The 27,142-nt window shown below is 36.5% G+C and overlaps 1 protein-coding gene across 8 annotated transcripts in view; it reads left to right on the forward strand.

Annotated features, from left to right (window-relative positions):
- Positions 1 to 27,142, forward strand: part of PKN2 (protein kinase N2) — a 162,154-nt gene that overhangs the window by 109,392 nt on the left and 25,620 nt on the right. For 4 of the 8 annotated variants that reach the window (XM_033225491.1, XM_033225497.1, XM_033225498.1 and 1 more), the window contains exons 7-15: positions 7,206 to 7,391; positions 8,708 to 8,817; positions 20,633 to 20,776; positions 21,095 to 21,170; positions 21,744 to 21,918; positions 22,139 to 22,265; positions 23,560 to 23,690; positions 23,776 to 23,851; positions 23,931 to 24,022. In XM_033225491.1, coding sequence (XP_033081382.1) covers positions 7,206 to 7,391; positions 8,708 to 8,817; positions 20,633 to 20,776; positions 21,095 to 21,170; positions 21,744 to 21,918; positions 22,139 to 22,265; positions 23,560 to 23,690; positions 23,776 to 23,851; positions 23,931 to 24,022 — 1,117 coding nt within the window. The remainder of the gene's footprint in view (positions 1 to 7,205; positions 7,392 to 8,707; positions 8,818 to 20,632; positions 20,777 to 21,094; positions 21,171 to 21,743; positions 21,919 to 22,138; positions 22,266 to 23,559; positions 23,691 to 23,775; positions 23,852 to 23,930; positions 24,023 to 27,142) is intronic. The other 4 variants (XM_033225493.1, XM_033225494.1, XM_033225496.1 and 1 more) reach the window with 4 other exon arrangements.

Here is a 27,142-nt window from a genome sequence, read left to right on the forward strand (position 1 = left end):
AACTAATGTACATTTTACATGTATTGATAGATGCCTTATGTCTCCCTAAAATGTATAAAACCAAGCTGTAACCCAACCACCTTGGGCACGTGTTGTCAGGACCTACTGAGACTGTGTCATGTATGTCCTTAATCTTGGCAAAATAAACTTCTAAATTGAGACCTGTCTCAGATACTTTTTGGCTTACTGTGTAGTGGTCATCAGGTGTTTCAACAGACATTTCCTTTAATTCCTGAAGAAGAAAAGATTGCCCAGTCTTTGCAGCTGGGCCCTGTGCTTGAGCACTCACTCAGACACTGTACAACTCTGCATTTGCTTTGTGCAGAGCTTGAGAGTGAATCATAGGTGAGAGCTTAGGGTGTTCTCAGATCTCTTCCGAGGATGCCTCTTGCTTGCACCTAGCCTTCTAGTTTCCCAATAATATGTACAAGCATTGCAAAGTCTTTTATTCTCCAAAGCATTTCCTCTGCTAGCTGTTGCTCCCAGATTCTTTGGCTTTTCTATTGTTTACCCCAACTGATCTTCTTTTTTCCTTAGTTTGCAGAAACTGGTTCATTTGCCTTCCATTGTTTTTGACAGATGCCCTCCACTTAGCTGTTTCTCTGCCTTCAAAGATTTTCTTTCTTTTTTTTTGAGACGAAGTCTTGCTCTGCTGCCCAGGCTGGAGTGCAGTGGCACGATCTCAGCTCACTGCAAGCTCCGCCTCCCAGGTTCACGCCATTCTCCTACCTCAGCCTCCAGAGTAGCTGAGACTACAGGTACCCACCACCATGCCTGGCTAATTTTTTGTATTTTTAGTAGAGACGGGGTTTCACCTTGTTAGCCAGGATGGTCTCGATCTCCTGACCTCGTGATACACCCGCCTCGGCCCCCTGAAGTGCTGGGATTACAGGCATGAGCCACCGCGCCCAGCCAAAGATTTTCTAGTTATGTGAAATAATGGCAAGCTGTTGATGTTAGTATTTTAAGGAGCCCTCAGACAAGTCAAAGCAGGTGACCACAATTATTTGAGAAAAAGATCTCTGCTCCCTCCTTACAGCAGGCTGCCATCTTCAATACTGCCCCCAAGCTATTGGGAGTTAAGAGAGGGATGAGGCAAAGGTAAGTGAAAACTCCACAGAGCTCTCCGGAGTGTCCCTTGCTTTTTGGATTTTGATTAAACATTTGCTTATTTGTGGTAAACCTTTGAATGTTTTCCAGAGTTCTGATAAACTCAATTCTGAAAGTTTCTGTCAGTTTCTTTTTCTATTTCTGTAAAGAGACTGTCTTTGTACTTCTTTTTTTTAGGATTCATTACATATATCTTTTTAAAAAACAATTTCACAAGGCCAGATTTATTAAAGGAATATACTTAATTCTGCAATTATGTCCATCTTAAATACTAGATGCTATGTGATCTGATCTGTACCACATGAGGACTTTCTTACTCCATCATTTTCTCTGACATCACCCACAAAGGCTTCTTTTTTATGGGCCATGTGAATATGACATTTTTGTTACATGACTTTCCAGAATCCTTTAAATTTCTTATGAATATTAATGTCAACAAACCTTAAAATTTTTGAAGTTATGAAAGTGTTCTTCAATATTGCATAGCATACTATCACATTCTGGTTGTTAAGAGTATCTAATTATTCAGTTTTATTCTGTGTCAAACTTATACATCAAAACACGAAGGACAAATTTACAGTTAAATTTCGCTGTTGCCACTAATTAGGATCAGTCTAAAGGTGCAGTTCACAAATTGAGTGCTTAAATCTGAGGCAATCTGGGATACCAAAGTGAATTCACAGGGCCACATCAGGATATTTTAAGTTTTTGAGGGAAGCACAGTATTAACTGCACTTCCTATAGTCACCATTCAGACTACTAGCTCAAGGTAGTTACAGTGTCAGCGTTAGGTGGAGCTACATTCCTTTCAATGGTGTCTTGTATTTATGAAGCTGGGTTTTCCTCGATTGCTGTGATTTTGGTTTTTTTTAAAGTGCTGTGTGAAATCAGTGTGGAATAGGAAATCAGTGTGGTAGTTTCCAAACTGATTCCAAAGCTTTAGAAGTTATACAGTTTCCGGCCGGGCGCGGTAGCTCAAGCCTGTAATCCCAGCACTTTGGGAGGCCGAGACGGGCGGATCACGAGGTCAGGAGATCGAGACCATCCTGGCTAACACGGTGAAACCCCGTCTCTACTAAAAAATACAAAAAACTAGCCGGGCGAGGTGGCGGGCGCCTGTAGTCCCAGCTACTCCGGAGGCTGAGGCAGGAGAATGGCGTAAACCCGGGAGGCAGAGCTTGCAGTGAGCTGAGATCCGGCCACTGCACTCCAGCCCTGGCGAGAGCGAGACTCCGTGTCAAAAAAAAAAAAAAAAAAAAGAAATTATACAGTTTCCAAAAGGAAGTAATCTTGCTTAAGAATGAAATGAAAATGCTTGTTCTTTTAGTTATATGTATTTTTTTCAAATAGCTATTAATTTGTTAGGAAAGCAATCGTATCCTATGTTTGGACCTGTTTAATAAACAGAACTATTAGATATATCTTTTGGCCTAGGGACACAGTTAAAAAATAGTTTAAAACATTAGGGCACCATGAACTGAGAAAGCTTGGGAACCTCTGATCTAATTCTTTCATATTTGATACCTATTTATCTTTCCAGTCATATCTGTGTAACTCCTACCATGAATCTTCTGTCATAAACTGGTTTGTGCCCGGTGCCTCCTCTACACTGCTTAAATGTCTTTACCTTAGTATTCATCTTCTTCTTATATGTATTTTTAAATCAAAACTGGAATATAGACCTGTAAAGAACAAGTCTACCTACATAATATCCTCGCCTCCAGCACTGGATATTTGATACATTCGACAAGTATTTGGTAAATAGTATCTGACAATTAGGCAGGGACTGTACTTCAGGCAAGGACTGTACTTACTGTCTACTAAGTTTCACCACCTTTGGCTCAATGCTGAACACATTGTTGATAAGCACTTCTGAATGACCCATTGATTAAAATATGGTTGTCAAATATTTGGAAATTAACCATATTTCTAGAAAAGTAATAAAGTCACATTTTAGAAACTCAGCTGGAGCTGACTGGAATTGTTTTCCTTTTCTAGTCTCCTGTTCCCTCTTTTCAGTTCCTTCTTCCCCTGTTTGTCATTCCATTACTAAACTTTACTCAAAGTTATATAAGTCACCAACCAAAAAAGAAGTATTTTTTTTTTTTTTTTGCGACAGAGTCTCGCTCAATTCTTAAGACATTTTTTTAAAAAATTATTTAAGCTTCTACTGGACCATAAACTAAATTTTAAGTAACTAGGGAGAGAAGTAGTACTGACATTAATAGAAGACTACACATGACGAAAGATGAACATGGATGAATAGTAAGAGCATTTGCTGTTCTGAAGTTTTCACTGCATGCTGTTATTTGTGGTTCATCTCATACTCCGTTTTCTTTTGTGGTTGCATGATTATACTACTGAAATTTGCAAATTTGTTGCTACTTCAAATAAGGTAAAGTTGATTTTTTTTTTTTTTTTTTTTTGCTTCACGTTTTGAGAAATTCACTAGTTTTTATAAGAGGATATTTCTACAGAATTTTTTAAAAGTTGCCTAATCATACCATGATGAAATACCAAATTAGTGAAATAGGTATAAAATAGTTTTCCAGAAAGCTGAAAGAAAAATGTTAAAGCATTTACTTGTTCTAATGCAATTCATAGTTATTACTTCTGAATACCAACATTTACTTCTTGGATTTGCTTGTTTTAAAAATTTCATATTGTGCTTTATGAATGTAGTTTTAAACTATTTCTAATGTGTGTATATGCAATTGTGTCACCTCATAAAGAAACTTCTAGATGTTTAATAAAGATCTCCCTCTAGATTTTTTTTCCTAAATGAAAGCAGGTGTTGAGCATTGTCGTGTTCTGATATATTGAAATTACTAAAATATTTAATAAGCTACCATAGTTTGAAGTAGTAGCCAGATGTTTTCAGTTTCCCCAGGATGCATTTTACAGCTGAGCATTTGCAGTGGAAATTAGCTAAATTTGCCAGTTTAACAACAACAAAACAAGAAACACAACAAATTTTTTGAACTCAAAATGATATTCTACTTAATGTGTTATCACTATAGAATAAGATAAGATTTCCACAGTCTAACAAAACATTATTGACACTCCACCTCCCAATGTTAATAGCCTTATTGAGATATAGTTTACATACCATAGAATTCACTCATTTTAAATATACAAAGTTTTTTTTATAGTAAATATACATGCCTATTTCACCATCATCAGTATCCAGTTTATAGGGCAGTTTTATTGAGGAGTAATTGACATACAGAAACTATACATATGTTAAGTGTATGGTCTTGCCTTCATTGTTTTGCATAAGAGATCTCCTGCCATCTTAATCTTTGTTCCTCTCTATGTAACATGATTTTTTCTGGCTACTTTTAGTGTTTTTTGTTCACGACTGGTTTGGAGAAATTGGATTATGGTGTGCTTTAGTATGGCTTGCTTCTGTTTCTTTTGTTTAGTGTTCATTGAACTTCTTGGATACTTCTTGGGTTTATAGTTTTCATCAAATGTGGAGAATTCATGGCCTTTTTTTTTTTTTTCTAATACATTTTGTGTCTCCAATTCTTTCTGCTCTCTCTTCATGAGAAATTTCAATTACACATATATGGCCACTTGAAATTAAACTCACAGTTAATATATGCTCTGTTCTTTTTTTATTCCCATCTTTCCTTAGTGTCTTCTATTTTTGATCATTTCTTTGCTATGTCTCCAAGAACAATACTCTTTCTTTTGCAATGTTTAATCTGCCTGCAGTCCCATCCAGTGTATTTTTTTTTTAATCTCAGATATTGCCATTTTTTAATCACTAGAAATTTGGTTTAGGTCTTTTTCATTTCTTCCATGTGTCTGTGCCACATTTTCAGTAGATTGACTGTTTTGATGTCCTTGCCTTTTAATCCTAACATTTATGTCAGTTAAGCCACTAAGCTTGTAATAATTTGTAGCGCAACCGTAGAAAACAAATACAGCTGGGAATCTTTGAGTAAATGGCAGACATTTTGAATTTCCCCTTGTTAGATGCTGAATATTTTTGTATTTCTATAAATATTCTTGAGCTTTGTACTAGGACACAGTTACTTGGAAACAATATGGCCCTTTTGGGTACTGCTTTAAAGATTTGTTATGTGAAATCATTTAGTTTAGGAGTAATTATTCTCTACTGCTGGGGCAAGACTCTTTTGGAGATTTTCTTCAGTACCTCATGAGTTGAGATTTTCAAGCCTGGTTGGTGGTAGCAAACACTATTCCTGCCTTTATGCACTGAGTATTGTTCTTTCTAACTTTTTCAGTTGGTTCTTTACCCTGCCTCAGGTATTTTCTTCATAGGCAGGTGCTGATTAGTACTTTTTTTTTTTTTTTGAGACGGAGTCTCGCTTTGTTGCCCAGGCTGGAGTGCAGTGGCGCATCTCGGCTCACTGCAAGCTCCGCCTCCCGGGTTCACACCATTCTCCTGCCTCAGCCTCCAAGTAGCTGGGACTACAGGCGCACACCACCACGCCCGGCTAGTTTTTTGTATTTTTAGTAGAGACGGAGTTTCACCGTGTTAGCCAGGATGGTCTCGATCTCCTGACCTCATGATCCGCCCGCCTCACCCTCCCAAAGTGCTGGGATTACAGGCATGAGCCACCGCGCCCAGCCAACTGATTAGTACTTTGATGAATACTTGAAAACCCTCTGACCATCTCAGGAGTTCTTTTCTATGAACAGCTCTCTCCTTTATTCTGCCTTGTGGACTCTAGCTGCTTTGGTTTCCTTGTACTCTCATTTCTGTTTCTTCAACTTGGCTCCCCTGAGTTTCCCCCCTCTCTGCGCTGTGTCCTAGAAACTCTTAAGACAGTAAGCTGGAGCAATCTTAGGGCTCATCTCATTTGTTTCCTGTCTCTGGGGGATCACTATTCTTCATTGCCTGATGTCCAGTGTCTTTAACCCTTTTTTTCATATATTTTGTCTGATTTTTTTTTTTTTTTTTTTGTATTTTGGATTGGGAAGCTTTGTTACTTACCTGGACAGAAATATATAAGTACTTCAGTATTATTAAAAACAATTTAAAACTTTAAGTAAAATTAAGTAGTTATTTAAATTAATGGAACAACTTTTACCAGAAATACTCCTCCTAAAATGTTATTTAGTGTACAGTATCTAAAATGTTAATACTGAAGCATTATTTAAATTCTAGTATATTGTGTCTAGCCCATATAATGACAAAGCCATATATCCAGAGGACCTAACATAGTTCTGCGTTTTCATTTTGAACATCTTTAGTATATTTTTGCCTAATAGATTGAAGTTATTTTATGCTTAATTACAACCCATAATTTTTTGGCTAATTAAACTAACAGAATGGAAAGATAATGTCATTTTACATCAAATAGAACACAAATTTATTTAGTTAATCAAAAACCTTGTAAAGTTCTTTTCTGTGTTAACTATTAAACGTAGTTCCTTTTCACATAGTGAGACTTCCTTATTTCCAATTTTCATGTGCCATTTTAATGGCATATTATTTAGCTTTATGTTTCTCCTCCCATACCTCTACCAACATAGTTTATGTAACTTGTTTTGTTTTATGCCCTACAGACAGACAGCTTTTGGGAGATGCTGTTCCTTTTTTTTTTTTTTTTTTTTTTTTGGAGAGAGAGTCTTGGTGGAATACAGTGGCGCAATCTCGGCTCACTGCAACCTCTGCCTCCTGGGTTCAAGCACTTCTCGTGCCTCAGCCTTCTGGGTAGCTGGGACTACAGGCGCACACTGCCGCATCCAGCTATTTTTTGTATTTTTAGTAGAGACAGAGTCTTAACCATGTTGCCCAGGCTGGTCTCAAACTCCTAAATTTAGGCAGTCCACCCACTTCGGCCTCCCGAAGTGCTAGGATTATAGGCAAGAGAGCTACCGTGCACAGCCAGAAGGTGCTGTTCTTTTCTATAAAATTTCTTCTAATTGTCTAAGGAATTTGTAATGGTTTCTCTAATTAAAATAGGAAAGATGATAACTACCTCACAAATCCTCTGGGAGAAGAGTTTTTGTTACCAGATTTTTTTTTTCTTTTTTTGAATAGGTAACAGATTTAGATTAAGGATTCCATGGATTAAGGATTGATGTTCTTATTTGATATTTATGTATGCTAACAGGTACTTTGGAAGTTCGTCTTATGGGCTGCCAAGATATCCTAGAGAATGTCCCTGGACGGTCAAAAGCAACATCAGTTGCACTGCCTGGTTGGAGTCCAAGTGAAACCAGATCATCTTTCATGAGCAGAACGAGTAAAAGTAAAAGCGGAAGTAGTCGAAATCTTCTAAAAACCGATGACTTGTCCAGTTCAGTAACCAGATTTTTAAAAATCGTGTAACAAACTAAAGTGCTTATAGAAGGGATTTCTGAATGGGGATAGAGAAGAATATGAAGTGTTCAAGTTGGACAAAACACTTTAAAATTATGGTTTTTATAATTTTATTTTAAAATATTAAAACCTTTGATGACAGAAAACAAAAAGGCAACACATTCTATTTTGTTAAAAATACATTAGAAAACTGAATGACAAATAACATCAGTTCTTTTGGAAGAATGAACTATTGAGCATCACTCTGATGCCAAACTGAAGGTGTACAGAAGCTATGAGACTGGTTCTTCTTGTAGAATCATATCTTGATTCCTTTATTTTTCTTTATTTTTTGATACAGCGTTTTGCTGTTGCCCAGGCTAGGTGCAGTGATACAATCATGTCTCACTGCAGCCTCAGCCTCCTGGGCTTAAGTGATCCTCCTACCTCAGCATCCTAAGTAGCTGGGACTATAGACACGTGCCACCATGCCTGGCTATTTTTTTGTTTTTTAGAGACAGGGTCTCACTATGTTTCCCAGGCTGGTCTCAAACTCAGGGACTCTAGCTTTCCTTCTCCCTCAGCCTCCCAAAGTGCTAGGATTGTAGGTGTGAGCCACCATCTCCAGCCTTGATTCTTTTAATGGTTTATTGACACCTTAATAGTAACATTGAAATTTTGGTAATCTAACTGCTGATCCAGATGTGTTTACTGAGATAATAGCCTGGTAGTCCACTGAGATGGGGGATGGTAGGGGTGTCGTTCGAGGAGAGTAAAATGCAAGAGATTTGGAAAGCACTGGGGAGAAATTCTGAAGTATAAGCATAAACTACATATAGATATATAACAGGGGAAAAGCATGTGACAGTTCAACCTACCATAGAATACAAAAGTGAATTTGCCTGTGCTTTCCTGTGTATAGAGAGAGGCTTTAAGAAAAATGTGAAAATAGAGAATTGTTTAAGGCAGCAAGCTCTGTAAATATCAGATAGAGAAAGAAAAACTGATTGATATTCACACAAACACAGTGTGGCAAACAACTATTTATCTGTTCTTTCAGTCACATGCCAATGTAAACAAAAGAGATAGCAGTCACTATTTGTGTTTTTGTCAAACACAAACAATTTGAGAGTGTCTAGTAGGAGTGTAGGTATATATAAAACTAGCCATTTAAGATTCAAAAGTTTTAATATTGATTATGAAAAACTTTATTTTCAAAGGGTCTTAAGACTTTTATTGCTAATTAAACAGCAGTACTTCTGTTTTTTATAAAGGTTTAAAGTTTTTAAGCAAGTTTGTAAATTTTAATTACAGATGATGTCTGTGCTGTTTTGAAGCTTGATAATACTGTGGTTGGCCAAACTAGCTGGAAACCCATTTCCAATCAGTCATGGGACCAGAAGTTTACACTGGAACTAGACAGGGTAAGAGGACTAACATTTTTACTTGAATATTAATTATATTATAATTCATTTTAAATGTGAGTTATATTTTTTAGAAGGTTTCAACAAGTTGTATTCTTAACAAGAATAAAAATAGGACTTAAGTTGTTTTTTATATTTCTTATTCAATGAGTTATAAAGTCTACCTTAATATAGAGATGAATATCAGATAGCTGTAGGATCTTTCATTTGTGTAGTAATTTGAAAATGTTTCATTCATAGCAACCTGAAAGATCAGTAAGGTGTAATATTGAAGCATATAGGTGATTTTAATAATGCGCTGTCTAACAACTAAGGCGATTCTTCTGGCTCACCATGTGTAGGATATCTTACTCAAGCTATATTTGAAATGAGCTATTAGGCTTGGTCACCCAGCCTTCTATGTGTTTCAGTGTCTTTCAAGAATAATTTGAATAACTAGAATTCAGTCTGTGGCCATAGAACCCAACAGAGGTTAACTTGGTCCACAGTAGATTTAAATGCATAGTGATAACTTTTAAATTCAAATCCATTCATTGGATTGTGAGAGGAAAATTACATAATCGTAATTTTATCTAAAAACTAAATAAAAGATACTAAACTTTTTTATTATTTGGTATTTAGGTTGATGGTATATGTTATTCTAAAAATTAATTATGTTAATGAAAGCAAATTTACGATGCTTAACAATGTATGCTGTGAAAATGTTTGGGGAAAATGTTTACTATTCTAAGGCTCTACTTTTAAAACTGGGAAAGCATTAAATTTTAATTATTTCCCAATTTTAAAAGTAGTGGCTAGAACGGTAATCCCCAAAACATTTTAAAAGCATTCAATGTGTTACCAACTCTAAAGTGGAGTTAAGAATGTAATACTCACAGAACTGTTACAATGAAAAACCAGGGTACTGTATGTAAAATACCTTGCATTGCCTGGTACATTTAAGCCATTCAGGGGTATTCTTTCTTTTAGCCTAGGGTTTGAAGTATGGCTGTGAATTTGAATATAATGAAAGGGGATTTGAGAATGGAGAACTAACTGGTTGAACTAACTAACTAATGTCATTTTCTTTCATTTCAGAGCCTATTTAAGGTAATTATCGAGTAATATAAAAAGGAAACTTAAAGAATTGTTATTAGAAGGAAAATGACTAGGAGATTTTTCTTATGAAAAGGTTATTGTTAATAAAGTTTTATATTGAAAAGATAAATTACAAGTAATTCAGAATCTTACCATTATTTTGTAGTTGAGGAAACCAGGATCCAGGTTAGTTACATACCAATAAATTTCAGGACTGGTACTAGACCTTCAGTGTCTTAACTTTTAAATGGTTGCTCTTTTTCTGTCTGATGATTTGAATGAGATAGAAAGATAACAGTAGCACAGAGGAGGAGACAGCAGAAGATGATGAGTGCCTGGAATAGATAATATGGTTTTAAATTACCTAAACTACAAGCTTAGAACAATAAAAGACTGTGATAACTATTGTTTGTTCTTTACCTACCATCGTATTGTTCACCTAAAAATGTTTTTCGCCTCAATGGCATCAGGCATTTTTCTCACTTTGGAGTAATGCTCCTTTTAAAACTTGGAAGACACTGTGCATGTTAAGCAGATCCTCTAGGTTCTTGATAGGCTGTTTCTTACCCCTAATTTGATTATAAACTTTTCCTTGGCAGAGACCACATTCCCTATTAAAATAGCTCCTTCTGTTTACATAGGATATTTTACATTTTCATGTGCTTTCTATTCTTTTATCCCTTATATTTATAGACTATTTATAGAAAATGTTTATAAAAACATGTACCAATAGAAACATTTCAAGCGGCCTTAGTAAAAAAAGAAGAAAAAATTTATAGGAAATATTGCTTTAAACTGACATGTTTGTTTCCAGCATTTTGTCTCATATGTCAACTTTGTCTTCTATGGCATTCCAGAACTAAGTTGTCTGTAATGTTTCGAGATAAAAAATTCATAGTTTTTTTTAGACTTGTAGGATAGTTCTAGAAATGATCTAGATCTAGAATGATCTAGAAAAATTCAAATTATGTTCTGTGGAGCTTCAGTGTTCTGCAGAGTTGTCTCAAGAGGCAACACAGTCTTTTTTGTTGTTGTTTTGGGATTTTATGTAAAATATCATTTGGATTTTGCTATTAGAAAAAACATTTTTAAATTGTTGGTATAATTTAGCTCCATTTTACAAACTAAGGAAATTTTGGCCCTCAGGCTAAATAACTAGTCTAGGGTATAATCCAGGATTTTTTTTTTTTTTCCTCGTTGTAGAAATGGAGTTTTGCTCTTGTTGCCCAGGCTGGAGTGCAATGACGCAATCTCGGCTCATCTCTACCTCTACCTCCCAGGTTCAAGCACTTCTCCTGCCTCAGCCTCCCGAGTAGCTGGGATTACAGGCATGCACCACTCCTGTCTAATTTTGTATTTTTAGGAGAAATGGGGTTTCTCCATGTTGGTCGGGTTGGTCTTGAACTCCTGACCTCAGGTGGTCCGCCCACTTCGGCCTCCCAAAGTGCTGGGATTACACTCTTGAGCCTGGCCTAATCCAATTACACTCTTGAGACCGTGCCTGGCCTAATCCAGGATTTTTAATGAAGTCTACTGACTACCAGCTCTGTGTTCTTTCTATTCTGTCGGGTTACTCTTTTATATTTTCTTGTAGCTATGCAATGTTTCATTTTCCCTGAATTCCCTCAGCCTTCCTGTTATAAAAAGCTTAAACTCCCATGAGAGATTGAAATAAAAGACAAAATGTTACTTAACTTTTTGCACCTTTCCTTTAGAGTAACTTTACTAACATAATAGTAAAAGTTCTTTATCAATATTAGAAACAGAGAAGAGCCCTGTCCTTAGAAACAAAACTTAGAACAATTTTAACAGATTTCAGTGTCGTTAAGAGCAGAGCTATAGAAAATGTTGACGGATCACTGGGAAAGGAGGGAAGAGAGTATCAAAGCAGTTAGGACAAGTGAAAAGGTGGTAGGATTCATGGATTGGGACTAACAGTGGGATTGTTGTATCAGTGGATGTTGAGGTATTAGAGTGAACTAGAATGTTAGGAGATAATGTTCAGAGAGAAGTATGCAGACAGTTGAGATTGTGAAAGGATTATAGTTCCTGGTATGACAGTATGATGACAGGAGTAAAAGGGCAAGGTGAGGTAAATAACAAGATTTTAAGAAGTTAGCTGTGTGCAGTAGCTCATGCCTGTAATCCCAGCACTTTGGGGAGGCCGAGGCAAGCGGGTCACCTGAGCTCAGGAGTTAAAGACCAGCCTGACCAATATAGTGAAACCCTATCTCTATTAAAAATACAAAAATTAGCTGGGTGCGGTGGCAGATGCCTGTAATCCCAGCTACTTCGGAGACTGAGGCTTAGGCTCTGCTTGAACCCCAGAGGCGGAGGTTGCAGTGAGCCGAGATCACACCGCTGCACTCCAGCCTGGGTGACAGAGCAAGACTCCATCTCAAAATAATAATAATAATAACAGGCCGGGCGCAGTGGCACAAGCCTGTAATCCCAGCACTTTGGGAGGCCGAGACGGGCGGATCACGAGGTCAGGAGATCGAGACCATCCTGGCTAACACGGTGAAACCCTGTCTCTACTAAAAAATACAAAAAACTAGCCGGGCGAGGTGGCAGGCGCCTGTAGTCCCAGCTACTCAGGAGGCTGAGGCAGGAGAATGGCGGGAACCCGGGAGGTGGAGCTTGCAGTGAGCTGAGATCCGGCCACTGCACTCCAGCCCCGGGCGATAGAGCGAGACTCCATCTCAAAAATAAAATAATAATAATAATAATAATAACAACAAAATAAGATTATAAGAACCCAAGAGACTTTTCATTTATTGGTTTCTAATTTTCAGAAATTTTTGACTCACTACATGAAAGAAGGTTGGAATTTAACTTTTAAACCACCACACTCCTATTCTCATTCTCCCAAATAATTATGTTAAATCAATAATCTAGTGTTTATTATAACTATAAAGATTGTCCATAGATGAACCATGTTCTGTACTGTGATTATATTTCCTTTTTAATACCTTTCCTCCCCTTAGGGCCACTAAATACCTCTTTGTTTTGTTTTGCTTAGTTTTCTGCATGCCTATTATTTATCCCCAAAAGCTCCAGAAGGACTCTAAAACAACTGTATGTAAGCAGGTATGCTTGGTTATCTGTTAGTCCACATTTCTTCCCCATTAGAAACATCCTTTCTAGGGCCTTACATCTTTCTGCTCCAATTTAAATACTTGCTACACAGCTTTCATCTTGAGACTTTGTTTTACTGTCGTCTTCAGAACTCTCTTCTACATTGGATCACTTAAGTCTTAGATCACTCTATCTTCTTGCTTTACTTCCTCGTGTTGGTGAATCATATCCTCCATTTTCATGCTGAGAAAAGGGTGAATGAAATAAAGTTTTAGAGATGATATATGTCTGAAAATATGTATATTCTACTATCATACCTGGGGTACAGAATTCTATTAGGTTGCTGCAAAAGTAATAGTGGTTTTGCTATTACTTTCTATTGCAAAAACCACGATAACTTTTGCATCAACCTAATAGGTTGGAAATTACTTTCATTAATTTTGAATTGTGTAATTATTATTTAGCCTCAGTATTATAGTCAAGAATTCTGTGTCTCCCTTGATTTTTAGTATTTGATCATGATCTGTTAGATCTGCTAGATCTCTAAAAACTTTTAAGATTTTATCTTTTTTTCCCTGGTATTCTGAAATTTCACAGTAGTATATCTTACTAGGGTATCTTTCATTCTTTTTGGTGGATATTGTTTGGCACTTTCAGTTTGAAAGCTTATTTGTTTCCGATCCAATAAATTTCCTTGACTTATTTATTTGATAATTTTGTCATCTCCATTTTTAGTGTTTTCTCTTCATAATTAAACCTCTTAGATTAATCCTGTGATTTTCTTTTGTCTGTGGTTTCTCTGTCTTTTTTTCCACTTTCTAGGAAATTTTTACAACTGAAAAATTTACATTTGATGTCATATTTTTAATTTTTAAAAGTTCATTTTTGTTCTTTAGTTTTTGCAAAACACCCTGTTTTTCTCTCATGGAGATAATATCGTCTCTTAAAACTGAGAATATGTTTTAAATTTTTTTCTTGAATTGTCTATACTACTGAGATCTCTTTTAAGATCTCTGTTTGTCATATTGTATATTTGGGCAAATGTGTGGCCATCCATGGCTTTCTTAAGAATGAGACACTAAAGTAACCAATTTAAAGCTGCATGTGGGCCGGTTGTGGCGGCTCATGCATGTAAACCCAGCACTTTGGGAGGCTGAAGTGGGCAGATCACTAGATCAGGTGTTTGAGACCAAACACCTGGTTTGAGACTAGCCTGGGCAACACAGCGAGACCTTATCTCTATTCTATAAATAAATGCAAACAAAAAAGAAAACAATTTTAAAAAATAATGAAATTTTAAGAAAAATGTTTAAAAAGAAATGCAAAAGAATGCAAAAGCGCCATAGGTATTCCTTGCATAAAGGACCCTAAGGCCTGGTAGGTTAAAAATAAATTGTTTGAGACAAAATAAAAAACTGTTACATTGTATTTCAGAAGCTTAGGGAATAATAATTCTACCAACATGAGCTTGCATCCAAAATTTTAAAATATATGAGGATATAGCCACCATGACCAAGCAGAAGCAGATATTGGGATTATTAAATGTATAATATAAAATATTTTAAAGTTTGTGTTTAAATATTTAAATGATTATAGTATTTAAAGAATAGAAGAATTTGAAAACATGAGCAAAGGATGGGTGATGAGCCAAAAAGACTAAGCAGAGTTTTAAAATAAATAAATAAAATGAAATTATAGATGTCTGAAATTTGCTTCAAATAATTATGGGGGAAAGGTGGAAATGAAACATTATTGACCATTATTGTTAGATTGTTGATGCTGATGACAAAGAGAACCAAGTAGAACTAAAAAAATAGGAAATAAAACTTCTGAAATGGAAAACTAAGAGCATAGTTAAAGAAAAGAAGAGAGAGTTAGTGGCCTGAAAGAGCTAAAGAAGTTGCCCAGAATACAACACAAAAAGACAAAGAGATGAAAAATATGAAAGAAAGATTAAGAAACACGAAGGATAAACTAAGAATGACTAACACGTGGAGTGGAGTTCCAGAAGTAGGGATTAGAAGGAATGGGGCAGAGGCCATGTCTGAAGGAATAGTAGCCAGTAATTTCCAGAATGATGACAACCATGAGTCCTCAGATTTGAAAACATAAGTTCCTACAAGGATACATAAAAAGATAGCTGCATCTAAAAAACCTTGGGGGAAAAATGTGGGCTGGATTTAAAGGATGCCTTTGTAGAAGAGATGGATGTTTAACTTGCCCTTGATGAGAAGAGAAAATTTGGACTGGTATGGGGGAAAGAATAGTAGGAAAATCTTATATAACAATATATGTTTGAGTTGGAGAATAAGATAAAAGATTAGAAATAGAAACTATATATATAAAGACATGGAGGCAGAAAAGTATACAATAGGTTTGGAATAATTAGGAGTTTTTGGAACTTGTTATATGGTGTGGATTGACATAGGAAGCAGTTGTGCATAGTTGATACAGCATAGTAGTTTCTATCATAGTTATTTGTGTCTTTCCTATAAAGGGAGCAGAGGCAGTAACCCACATCTATAGCAGGCCGACTTTTCCTGGCAAGATCATGGCCTTATATTCTCCATTATCTCTGTCTCCTACTCTTCTCTCTGTATTTCTCATCCTCCCAAATGATCCCAAAGTTTCCCTCTTTTTGTCAAACATTTGTTCCAGCTGGAGAATCACTCTCATTGGACTGCTGAACTGAAAACATATATTATTGTTTCTTGAGGTGGTGGTTTTCTCTTTTTCCCCAGTGGATTCCAGTCTCCTTCCTTCGCTTCCTACCCTGTTTGTGGGCTGATGACTACCAAGTTTACTCAAATTACTTGGCTATGACTTAGAATGATGAGATACACTGTTAGGACATGCAAGAGCAGGAGGAAAGGAAAGTCGCGGTGTGTATTTCCCTTTCTCCTTCCTTGCCTTGCCTTGCTTTTCATAACAGCATTCATCTATGGCCACAACTCCTGTTGGATAGTTCCTTTTTTAAAATTTAGTCTAAATCAGATTCTGGCAACGATTAATAATTCCTCTTGCCCCTTCAGGCTAAGAGTGATAATGGATTTCTACTGTTGCTTGTCCTCAGATTCTTTTCATTCCTTGTTGGTTTAACTTTTATCACATCTCCATAAGTAGCCAATTTTAAAAACTCTTTGCTTAAACTCTTCCAGTGTACTATCTGCATGCTGCTAGGACCCTAACTGATAAATTTCCAAAGCCTATGTTGTCCTCAGAAGCACATTGAAGACCAGTGAGTATCATCTCTCGTGTACACGTTTGCAGAAATCTGACCTTTCTTCAGCTCTTGAGTTTTCCAGGCATTGAGTTTATTCTCTTTTTAAGTGGCAACAGAAAGCTTTTTTGAGCTTTCTTTTCTTTTTGGCAGTGGAGCCTGGTTCACATTTTCTTCTTTTGCCCTTTTCATTTCAGTAGTAGAGCCCAGGTCTCCATTACTTCTAAAAAGTTCCTAAACTTTCTCAGTTCAGTGTCCTCAGTGTCTTTGTAATGTTTCTGCAATGTGTCCCTAGACCTAAAGAAATACCCAACAGTTCCATATATTAAGAAGTGCTTACTAGTTAGTATTTAAGTCTTAAAACAGATGTTTTTGAAAAACACAAATACTGAGCGAAAACATAGTATTTTTATTCCATTAGTACATACTTAAAATTAACTAATGGGACATGTCTACCTGTTCTCACTATGTAACTTCCCAAACCTTGGGATCATAAGGATAACTGCACTCTCATCTCTTCTTCCACAATGATTCCTCATAGGAAGTTGCTTTTTATTATTATTGAAAACCCACCTTAGCAAAGATATGACATCACCGGAAGAAATATGGAGTATTCTAATGTTGAAACTATGAACTGCCTTGTGCTAGTAGTTCTCACAGTGTCCCATAGATGTTGCTGTATTTCCTATGAAAAGTGAAAATACTCTCTGGCACCCCAGGGCTCCTCAGCGAACAATTTGGGAACCTCAGCATTCTTTGTGCTAATTCTTTTGTGATAGATGTGTACTGTTCTTTTTTCAGTTGCAACACGTTTTAATTTGTTGCTTTCCACCACACATAAGGCTGATGCAGTGTGTCTCTTACCTTTTTTTGTTTACTTTCAGATCTTAGACTTCAGATAAGACACGCAGATTCCTTAGGTCTACACCAAGCAGTTTTCTTTTTGATCCTAGATTCAATTCATAATAAGACAAAATGAAACACAAGTTGGGACAGTACCTGTCTCAACTCATACTGCTCAGCTTTTTTTGGTGGTCGTTTCACTCCGTCTAGAATATTGTTGGTCCTAGACTTTGAAATTATCTAACAGCACGCCCTTGCCTTATAGAACTGACCTGCTTCATCTAGAAAATTGCCAGCATACCAGCAATCACACTTGCGTTTTAAATTCTAAACATTGGGCCGGGCACAGTGGCTCACACCTGTAATCCCAGCACTTTGGGAGGCCAAGGCGGGTGGATCACCTGAGGTCAGGAGTTTGAGACCAGCCTAGCCTACATGGTGAAACCCAATCTCTACTAAAAATACAAAAATTAGCCATGTGTGGTGGCGGGTCCCTGTAATCTCAGCTACTTGGGAGGCTGAGGCAGGAGAATCACTTGAACCTGGGAGGCGGAGATTGCAGTGAGCTGAGATTGCATCATTACACTCTAGCCTGGGCAGCGAATGAAACAAAAAACAAAAAATAAGTAAATTGTAAACATCAGTGACATCTTATGTAGAAGCTTCAGTCTATCTATATGGTACCTTGTTTTTCAGATACCATGTGACTAGTTTACTTATTCAAACCATGCTGGATGTTAGGATTTAAAGTGGGATTGGACACAAGTGATGGAGTACTGACATAAAATATCTCTAGATCACAGCCACTCTCCCACTTAAGTTTTGAAGAAAGTATCACTCACTGGGAACAGTGCAAAGTAACAAAAAGTGAAGAGCTTTATATGTAAAATGTTAGAAACAGATAATCGGTGCCGTGAAGAAAACTCAGTACGGAGACAAAGGATCTCTCAGCAAGGCAATCTTTACTTTCTACAGAAAGAGTGCCCCTCGCAGATGGGACAATGGCGAGAGCACACCAGAACAAAGGAAAAGCAGACATACATATATATGCCTTATGCATTTGAGTCGTCCTCACTGCTGTGTCCTGCATCCGTTGGCTGGAGCTGGACCTCACAGTCTTAAACTGATTACCGATTTGCTAATAACCTAAAACTTTCCTAAATAGGTAAGTGCAAAGGAGAACAAAGAGGAAGAGGAAGTTGCTTATGAAAGGTTTAAGGAAGCAACAACATTTTCAAATAAGGAAGGGGCATAAGCTATGAGCTAAGACTTGCCTGGGCCTGCCCAGACATGCCTGAGTAAGCCAAAGCAACTAACTGGGCTAAAGTGTAAGAACTAATAGTTGATAGGAGGCTTTAGAGTAAGGAGCAATTATTCCTAGTGTCTTTTATTTTTAACCCAAGATGAGCTTTGAAGAGGAACTTTTCTACTTTCTACATAAAACTTCAATGTATAATTCTAGGAAAGCTAGCTTAAGGTCTATGAGGTGACTTATCCTAAATCTCAGATCATTTTAATTTTGATTTTTCTGAGACAGGATCTCACTGTGTTGCCCAGGCTGGAGTGTGGTGGCATGATCTTGACTCACTGCAACCTCTGCCTCCCGGGTTTAAGTGATTCTCATGCCTTAGCCTCCCAAGAGGTGGGGACCTCAGGCACATGGCACCACACCTGGCTAGCAGAAATGGGGTCTCACCATGTTGACCAGGCTAGTCTCGAACTCCTGACCTCAAGTAATTCACCTGCCTCAGCCTCCCAAAGTCCTGGGATTACAGGCATAAGCCACCTTGCCCAGCCTGAAATGTACTTTAGTTTGAAGCATGGAAGGAAGATACAGAGGAAAGAGAAATTAGTCAATATGTTAGTTTTACCAGAGTGTCTGTAATAAATAGCAAATGAGGTGACTGGATCTTCTCTTATTCACAGTAAGACAAAATCTTACCATTTCAGCCAGTGTAAAAGTGTAATAAGAACTTTTAACAAGTACTAATTCTGTCTCTAGCATATGTGCATCTTGCATCTTCCTGATTCACAACGAGTCTTCCTTGCAACAGTGGAAGAAGGCAGGAGAAAGTAGACCTCTCTTCCTCCAATCTAAAAAAATGGAGTCTAAATTACCAATTCTGACATGATTCTTCCAGTTTATTTCCCAAAATAGCTGCTTCCAAAATACTTAACACTTCTAACTTGAATAGAATATTACAGCCTTACTACCCCATCCCTTCTGTATGCCATTTGCTAGTCTTAAAATAATTATATTCCCCTCATACTTCTTTCATGACAATTATCTCCCATATTAATTATGAGTCAGAGAGAAGAAATGAGGTGGGAGTCCCTGAGATCACATTCTCACTGCCATAGATGTATTTTTCTAATTGGTTTCCTGTTTGGCTATAAAACCCTCTGGCACATTGTGTTTTGATTCATTTCTTTTCATGTTGCATTTTTTATAGGTGTTTTTTGTATTCATTAGCATCAACTAGATTTATAATTTAAGGTCAATAGATTTTTTTTACTCTATATACCAAGACTTTACATAATAAGATGCATAAGTTTATAAATTAAAATTTGTTATATAAAGTAAGTAATTTACTGCTTTGTAGAGCCTTAAAAGGAGAAACATTTATCTGTTTTTGTGGATGGTGTACATAAGCCTAAAAAACAAAATAATAGAAAAGTCCAGTACTTTATGATTAAAATATATATTCATTAAAACATATAGGTAGTGGTCAGTATATGAATTGACCCCAGCTTAGGAACTATGTTCTACAGGTGCATTTAAACACTGATTATTAAAACCTTAAATGTATTTCCCCACATGAGCATTTTCAATGTCTACTGTGTATTCTCTCATATAGCTTTGGTATAATTGACTTGTCCCTGGTTTTTGAACATTCAAATTCTTGCTATTTTGCTTTTTTTTTTCTTTTTCTTTTGCTAATTTGCTTTTTAAATTATGTTTTATTGTTATAATAAGTAAATATCTTTCTGTATAAAGCTTGGTCTGAATTTCCCCTTTCTGCCCTACATACGCAAAATGGGTCTTGCTACCCAGTGGTATTCTTTTGAAAATTAAATGACCTAATATTCTTAAAGTGCTTATTAGCACAATATGTGGCACATTGTAAGTACAGAATAAATGCTATTTGCAGAACTTTTTCTGACTCAGCAATGAGACAAAGAAATAAAAAGGTTTCAAATGAGTTATTTGAAGCAAGCAAGCATTGGGGTAGTAACATAGCACATGATGACAAACAGAGGAGGGAAATCCAAAAGATTGAAGCTGTAAGAGAAGAAGTTTTGGTGGTTATTCATCTGTACTGGTTATTCCCAGTTGTGTATTCTTTAAGTATACTTTAGGAATACCTTAGCTGGAAAATGTCACAATGTAAGTTTTTTTCCTTTGAATTAAAATGTGTAAGTTTGATAAAGTAATATACAGTTGAGAAACATTACAAACCTCTTTAAAACAGTGTGACCTTTGTGTGTGTAATTTTTGTTTATTGTATTTGTATTTCATATTTGTGATATTTTATTCAAGTGTGTGTCCAATGATGTCTTTTCTGTTTTCTTTATTATTTTTTTTAATTATCCTAGTCACGTGAACTGGAAATTTCAGTTTATTGGCGTGATTGGCGGTCTCTGTGTGCTGTAAAATTTCTGAGGTTAGAAGATTTTTTAGACAACCAACGGCATGGCATGTGTCTCTATTTGGAACCACAGGGTACTTTATTTGCAGAGGTAATAAATGTATTTTATTAATGTGCATAACTGCAATTGAAATTACGTATGTAGGCAGCATAATATAGAAATGGAAAGAGTGTTAGGCTGAGAGACAGATGACTTGAGTTTTGGCTGAGCTATGCCACTGAATAGGTATGTAACCTTGAGACAAACCAATTATTCTTCCTATGTCTTTTTTGTCATCTAGAAAATGAGGGGCTGAACTAAACTATAACTAAGATTCTCTTAAGCTTTCAAATTTTATAAGTTTAGTGGATTTCATGAACCATAAATCCAATGCTATTTTCATGTCAACTTGAATTTTCTTCACTGCAGGTTACCTTTTTTAATCCAGTTATTGAAAGAAGACCAAAACTTCAAAGACAAAAGAAAATTTTTTCAAAGCAACAAGGTAATTACTAACAATCAAATACATAGCATTTTGATATTTTCTTAAACATCTAATTACCATTTAAAAAGCAATAGCCATCTGTGTTTTTTTGTTGTTGTTTATTCATTTATTTCTAATTTCTTATTAAGGAATATTTTAAATGTATCCACAAGTGAAGAGACTAGTGGAATGTACAATCATCCAGCTTCAACAATAGTCAACTCATTTTATTATATCCATATGCCATCCTCTCACTACTTTCTCAAATTTGAAGCAAACCCAGACATCCTACTGATTTATTCATAAATATTATAGTTTATATCTGTAAAAGATAAGATTTATTTTTAAAACCTTAACCACATATTACTTCTAGACTTAAAGAGAAAAAAAAAATTCTTACCTATTTATTTTTAAAACTACTTATGCTATTTTGCACCAGCCTTTACTAGCAAATAGTAAAAAACTAGTTTTTTTAAGTGACAAATTTGGTTTGTTCTTCATAGATTATAAACTAATGAGTAAGAATTTTTAAATTATGACTTTTGGTTATACATAAATTATTTGTTCTATTTTTGTTATTTTCAATATCTACAGGCAAAACATTTCTCAGAGCTCCTCAAATGAATATTAATATTGCCACTTGGGGAAGGCTAGTAAGAAGAGCTATTCCTACAGTAAATCATTCTGGCACCTTCAGCCCTCAAGCTCCTGTGCCTACTACAGTGCCAGTGGTTGATGTACGCATCCCTGAACTAGCACCTCCAGCTAGGTATGTGTCTGAGATTTTAAGCATATCTTATGCAAAGTTATTGGGACATTCTTACATACTGATTATAGCAGGTGTACTGAGTCTTGTTTTTTTCCCCAAGTAGTATTTTGAAAGTAGTGTTCTGTGTACTTAAAAAGTAAATTGTTTGCTTTAATTTTAAAGTAGTTTAAAATACAGACTTTCTATTACTGTTTTGGTGAGTTACTTTATCTTCTATAAGTGATTCTACAGTAACCAAATTGGACTTTGATCTTGAGCCTGAACCTCCTCCAGCCCCACCACGAGCTTCGTCCCTTGGAGAAATAGATGAATCTTCTGAATTAAGAGTTTTGGATACACCAAGACAGGCAAGCCATTTTAAACCTTGCATAATTCCTTTTCACCGAATGAATTAGCAGTGAAAGCATCATAGCGAATAAGGCGTGTCTTTCCATTTAAAATTGCCACTGTGAATGTGTGAATTTTTGTTTGTTTGTTTTTTGTTTTTGTTTTTTGAGACGGAGTTTCATCCTTGTTGCTCAGGCTAGAATGCAATGGCATGATCTTGGCTTACTGCAGCCTCTGCCTCCCGGGTTCAAGGGATCCTCCTGCAAGCGATTCTCCTATCACAGCCTCCCAAGTAACTGGGGTTACAGGCACATGCCACCATGACCGGCTAATTTTTGTATTTTTAGTAGAGATGGGGTTTCATCATATTGGTCAGGCTGGTCCTGACCTCGGGTGATCTGCCCGCCTCTGCCTTCCAAAGTGCTGGGATTACAGTCATGAGCCACTGCGCCCAGCTGAATTTGTGTTTCTTATGGTCTAGTCTCAGCTAAATTAGACTGAGTTGATAGGAGATAACCAACTTCTTAATGTTGGCATGAAATTGTCGTTAGCCTCTGGATGCTCATGGTCCAGAAGAGATAGAATAGGCTGCTTAAGCTAGAGGTAACATAGGAGTGTGGTTGATACTACACGACATACTGCCTGAAATACTATTCTTCTTCTAACTTGATTAACATACATAATAATGTGTTAGTTTTTTGTTGTTTTGGTTTTGTTTTGGTTTGGTTTGGTTTGGTTTTAAGATGGAGTTTTGCTCTTGTTAAAGAGCTGGAGTGCAATGGCATGATCTTGGCTCACTGCAACCTCTTCCTCCTGGGTTCAAGTGATTCCCCTGCCTCAGCCTCCCAAGTAGCTGGGATTACAGGCATGCACCACCATGCCGGCTAGTTTTGTATTTTTAGTAGAGATGGGGTTTCTCCATGTTGGTGAGGCTGGTCACGAACTCCTGACCTCAGGTGAGCCGCCCGCCTTGGCCTCCCAAAGTGCTAGGATTACAGGCATGAGCCACCGCGCCCAGCCCAGTTTTTTGAATTTTTTAGATAAGTTTAATATAAAAGTAATGGCTCCAGCTAGTTGGGAGGCTGAGGTAGGAGGATTGCTTGAGGCCAGGAATTCAAGAGCTCTCTAGGGAAACATAGTGAGACCCACCTCTAAAGAAAGAAAAAAGAAATTTTAAAGAATGAATATCTGAATTTTACTTTTCACTCCAACATTTATATTGACTTTTGAAATGTTTTTCCTTAATTTTATCATTACGAAATAAGTTGTTTTCTGGGTGTTTCTATGGTTTAATGTGTATTTAATATTTTACAGGATTCAGAGACTGTTTTTGATATTGAGAATGACAGAAATAGTATACTTCCAAAATCTCAATCTGAATACAAGCCTGATACTCCTCAGTCAGGCCTAGAATATAGTGGTATTCAAGAACTTGAGGATAAAAGGTAAAGAATATATACCAAGTTTTGCTACTACATGTTTGGTACCATACTCAATTGTCTTATTATTAATTGACGTTTCTCTTTTCAGATCTCAGCAAAGGTTTCAGTTTAATCTACAAGATTTCAGGTGTTGTGCTGTCTTGGGAAGAGGACATTTTGGAAAGGTAATCTTTTTGGAATTTTTTGGAATATCTACAACATTAATAACTCAAGTGGAAAATAATAATTTTATTTTTATTTCAGGTGCTTTTAGCTGAATATAAACACACAAATGAGATGTTTGCTATAAAAGCCTTAAAGAAAGGTGATATTGTGGCTCGAGATGAAGTAGACAGGTTAGTTTTTAAAAATGAAATTGTTTATTTTTCTGAATTTGTAAGTTAAAAGAAATGATGTATATATTACAACAGCAAAATTATCACGATTTTACAGTAATATGTGAAGAAATTAATGTATCTATATTTGACATAAGGTAGGCATTAGTTTTTCTTTTTGCCCCTTCCTTTTTACCCTTCCTGTGACAATTAACTGGTTAATGGATACCAAAAAAAGATAGTGAAATGTTTAAACTAATTCTGTTAAGTTGTTTATATATGAAAATGTTCAAGTGTTTATATGGAATAGAAACTGTTATTCATCTGTTGTTTGGTGGGGCTATATTTCATTCTATCTTAATGGAAATGATAAAAAGTCATTTACAAATAATCTACAGTTAATGGAATGGTTTAAAGTATATTACAAAGCAGAATGTGTTATTTTTTTCCCTCTATTTTTCTTAAAAACATGTTATTTGACCCTAACATCTGGGTCTAATTAAGTTGTGGATACATCTTTTTGTACAGTTTTTTTATTATTTATTTATTTATTTATTTATTTATTTATTTGAGACAGAGTCTCACTGTCTCCCAGGCTGCAGTGCAGTGGTGCCATCTTGGCTCACTGCAGCCTCCACCTCCCGGGTTCAGGCACTTCCCCTGCCTCAGTCTCCCGAGTAGCTGGGACTACAGGTGCGTGCCACCACGCCTGGCCATTTTTTTGTATTTTTAGTAGAGATGGAGTTTCACCATGTTAGCCAGAATGGTCTCAATCTCTTGACCTCATGATCTGCCAGCCTCGGCCCCCCAAAGTGCTGGGATTACAGGCATGAGCCACTGCGCCCGGCCCCATAATTATTAAAATGCAAGGATTTAGGGGGTTAAGATTGTAATTCACTTAGAGAATATACTTTAAGAAATGACTGTCTTAATGCAGAATAATTAAATATGGACATTATTGTATAAAAATGGCATATTTATCACAGAAAAAGGCTTTCATTGGACATTTTTCTTATACCACTAGGAAGCATATATTAATATTACTGGTAGACAGCCCTGCACAATGAAGAGAGCCCTGGGCTATGACTGAGAAGGCTGACGTTTCTAGTCCTCATTGCTCCTCTTTAGTAAGGATTTGACCCTAGGGCATTTCACTGAACATCTTTAAGCCCCAGTTAACTCATATATTTAAAAATATATTTGGTTTGGTAATACTTGCCTTACTGAGTTGTACTGATACATAGAGATGCCAAATTGCAAGTTTTAATGTTTTTTTCCACCATATGGGTAGTTCTTAGAATAAGGAAAGGCCTCAAAAGATTGAGATTTGTCTTTTTATGTTAAATAAACTTTTCCTTTTGGATTTTCCTATTTTTCACCTTTGTTTCTTTTCACTGTTTCTCATACACCTCAATCACATCAAAATCAATGCTTTCTTGATATCTAATACTAAAGAGCTTGCTGGATATTTATAAAATATTCCGAGCACCATATTACATGTTTAGAATTATTTTTATGTTATACAAGCAGATAATTAAAGCAAGTCTGTGATCCCACCAAAGCAAGTCTTTGATTCTAAGTCTGTTTATAATTGGAATAATAGAAGGGTCAAATGTTTTCCTTTCCTGAAGGAATATTTGCTTTTCTCCAGATTCTTAAATGGTAAATTCATTTATTTTCTAAAATAATAGGAAACTGTTTACTACTTCTATTAATCTTGATTTATGTGGCTTTTCTGCTACCTTGTTACAACTTTATGCTAAATCTTTCTAGGAGAAATGCTTTCTAGTTAAATCTACAGAAAGTTCAGATCACAAGATGGTGCTGTAGCCAGAATCTAGGCCATTAGTAATCTCAACTGAAAATTAATCTAGTCTTGTGTAGAGACAGAGTCTCACTGTGTCACCCACACTGGAGTGCAGTGGCATGATCCTAGTTCACTGCAGCCTTGAGTTCCTGGGCTCAAGCCATCCTCCTGCCTCAGCTTCCTGTTGGGACCACAGGTGCATACAACTGATCCATCTACATTTCTTTCCCCCATAGAGTCAGGGTCTCACCATGTTGTCCAGGCTGGTCTCAAACTCCTGGCTTCAGGCGGTCCTCCTTGGCCTCCCAAAGTGTGGGATTATAGGTGTAAACCACCACACCCATTCTTAACTTAAATCTCTACTTTTCAGTAACATGAAAATTTAAAAATCTCAAGTAGAACTGGTATAAAAAGAGAGAAAAGAAAAATCTAAGAGTGAGAAGTAAAACACACTCTTAGAGAAATTTGAGGAATGAAGATATGAAAAAGGAGTACTTTTAAATTTCTAGCATATCTGAAAGAAGGCGAGAAAAAAAATTATAAATTTTTTTTTTTAAGAGTAGCTTTTTTATTTTTTATTTTATTTTATTTTTTTTTTTTGAGATGGAGATTTGCTCTTGTTGCCCAAGCTGAAGTGCAATGGCGCGATTTCGGCTCACTGCAACCTCCGCCTATCAGGTTCAAGCGATTCTTCTGCCTCAGCCTCCTCAGTAGCTGGGATTACAGGCGTGCACCACTATGCCCTGCTAATTTTTTGTATTTTTAGTAGAAATGGGGTTTCACCATGTTAGCCAGGCTGGTCTCAAACTCCTGACCTCTGGTCATCTGCCCACCTCAGCCTCCCAAGGTGCTGGGATTACAGGCGTGAGCCACTGTACCTGGGCAAGACTAGCATATTTTTAAAAGTAATATATTTCATTACTTGCAAGTATAAATGGTAAATAACTTAAGCTAAACTTATTGTAACTGAGCAGAATTTTAAATATTTACTGTCCACTTCCTAGCTTATCTTTTTAAGCCATAGAATTTCGTGTTATTGTTTATTTTTTAATAGATGTTCCTAGAATACTTTATATATATATTTTTTGAGACAGAGTCTCACTCTGTTGTCCAGGCTGGAGTGCAGTGGAGTGATCTCGGCTCACTACAACTTACGCCTCCCAGGTTCAGGCGATTCTCCTTCCTCAGCCTCCCCTGTAGCCAGGATTACAGGAGTGCACCACCACGCCCAGTTCATTTTTGTATTTTCAGTACAGACAGGGTTTCACCATGTTGACCAGGTTGTTCTCCAACTCCTGACCTCCAGTGATCCACCTCCCTCAGCCTCCCAAAGT

Source organism: Trachypithecus francoisi, unplaced genomic scaffold, assembly GCF_009764315.1.
Source record: "Trachypithecus francoisi isolate TF-2019V2 unplaced genomic scaffold, Tfra_2.0 Lachesis_group12, whole genome shotgun sequence".
Taxonomy (NCBI): domain Eukaryota; kingdom Metazoa; phylum Chordata; class Mammalia; order Primates; family Cercopithecidae; genus Trachypithecus; species Trachypithecus francoisi.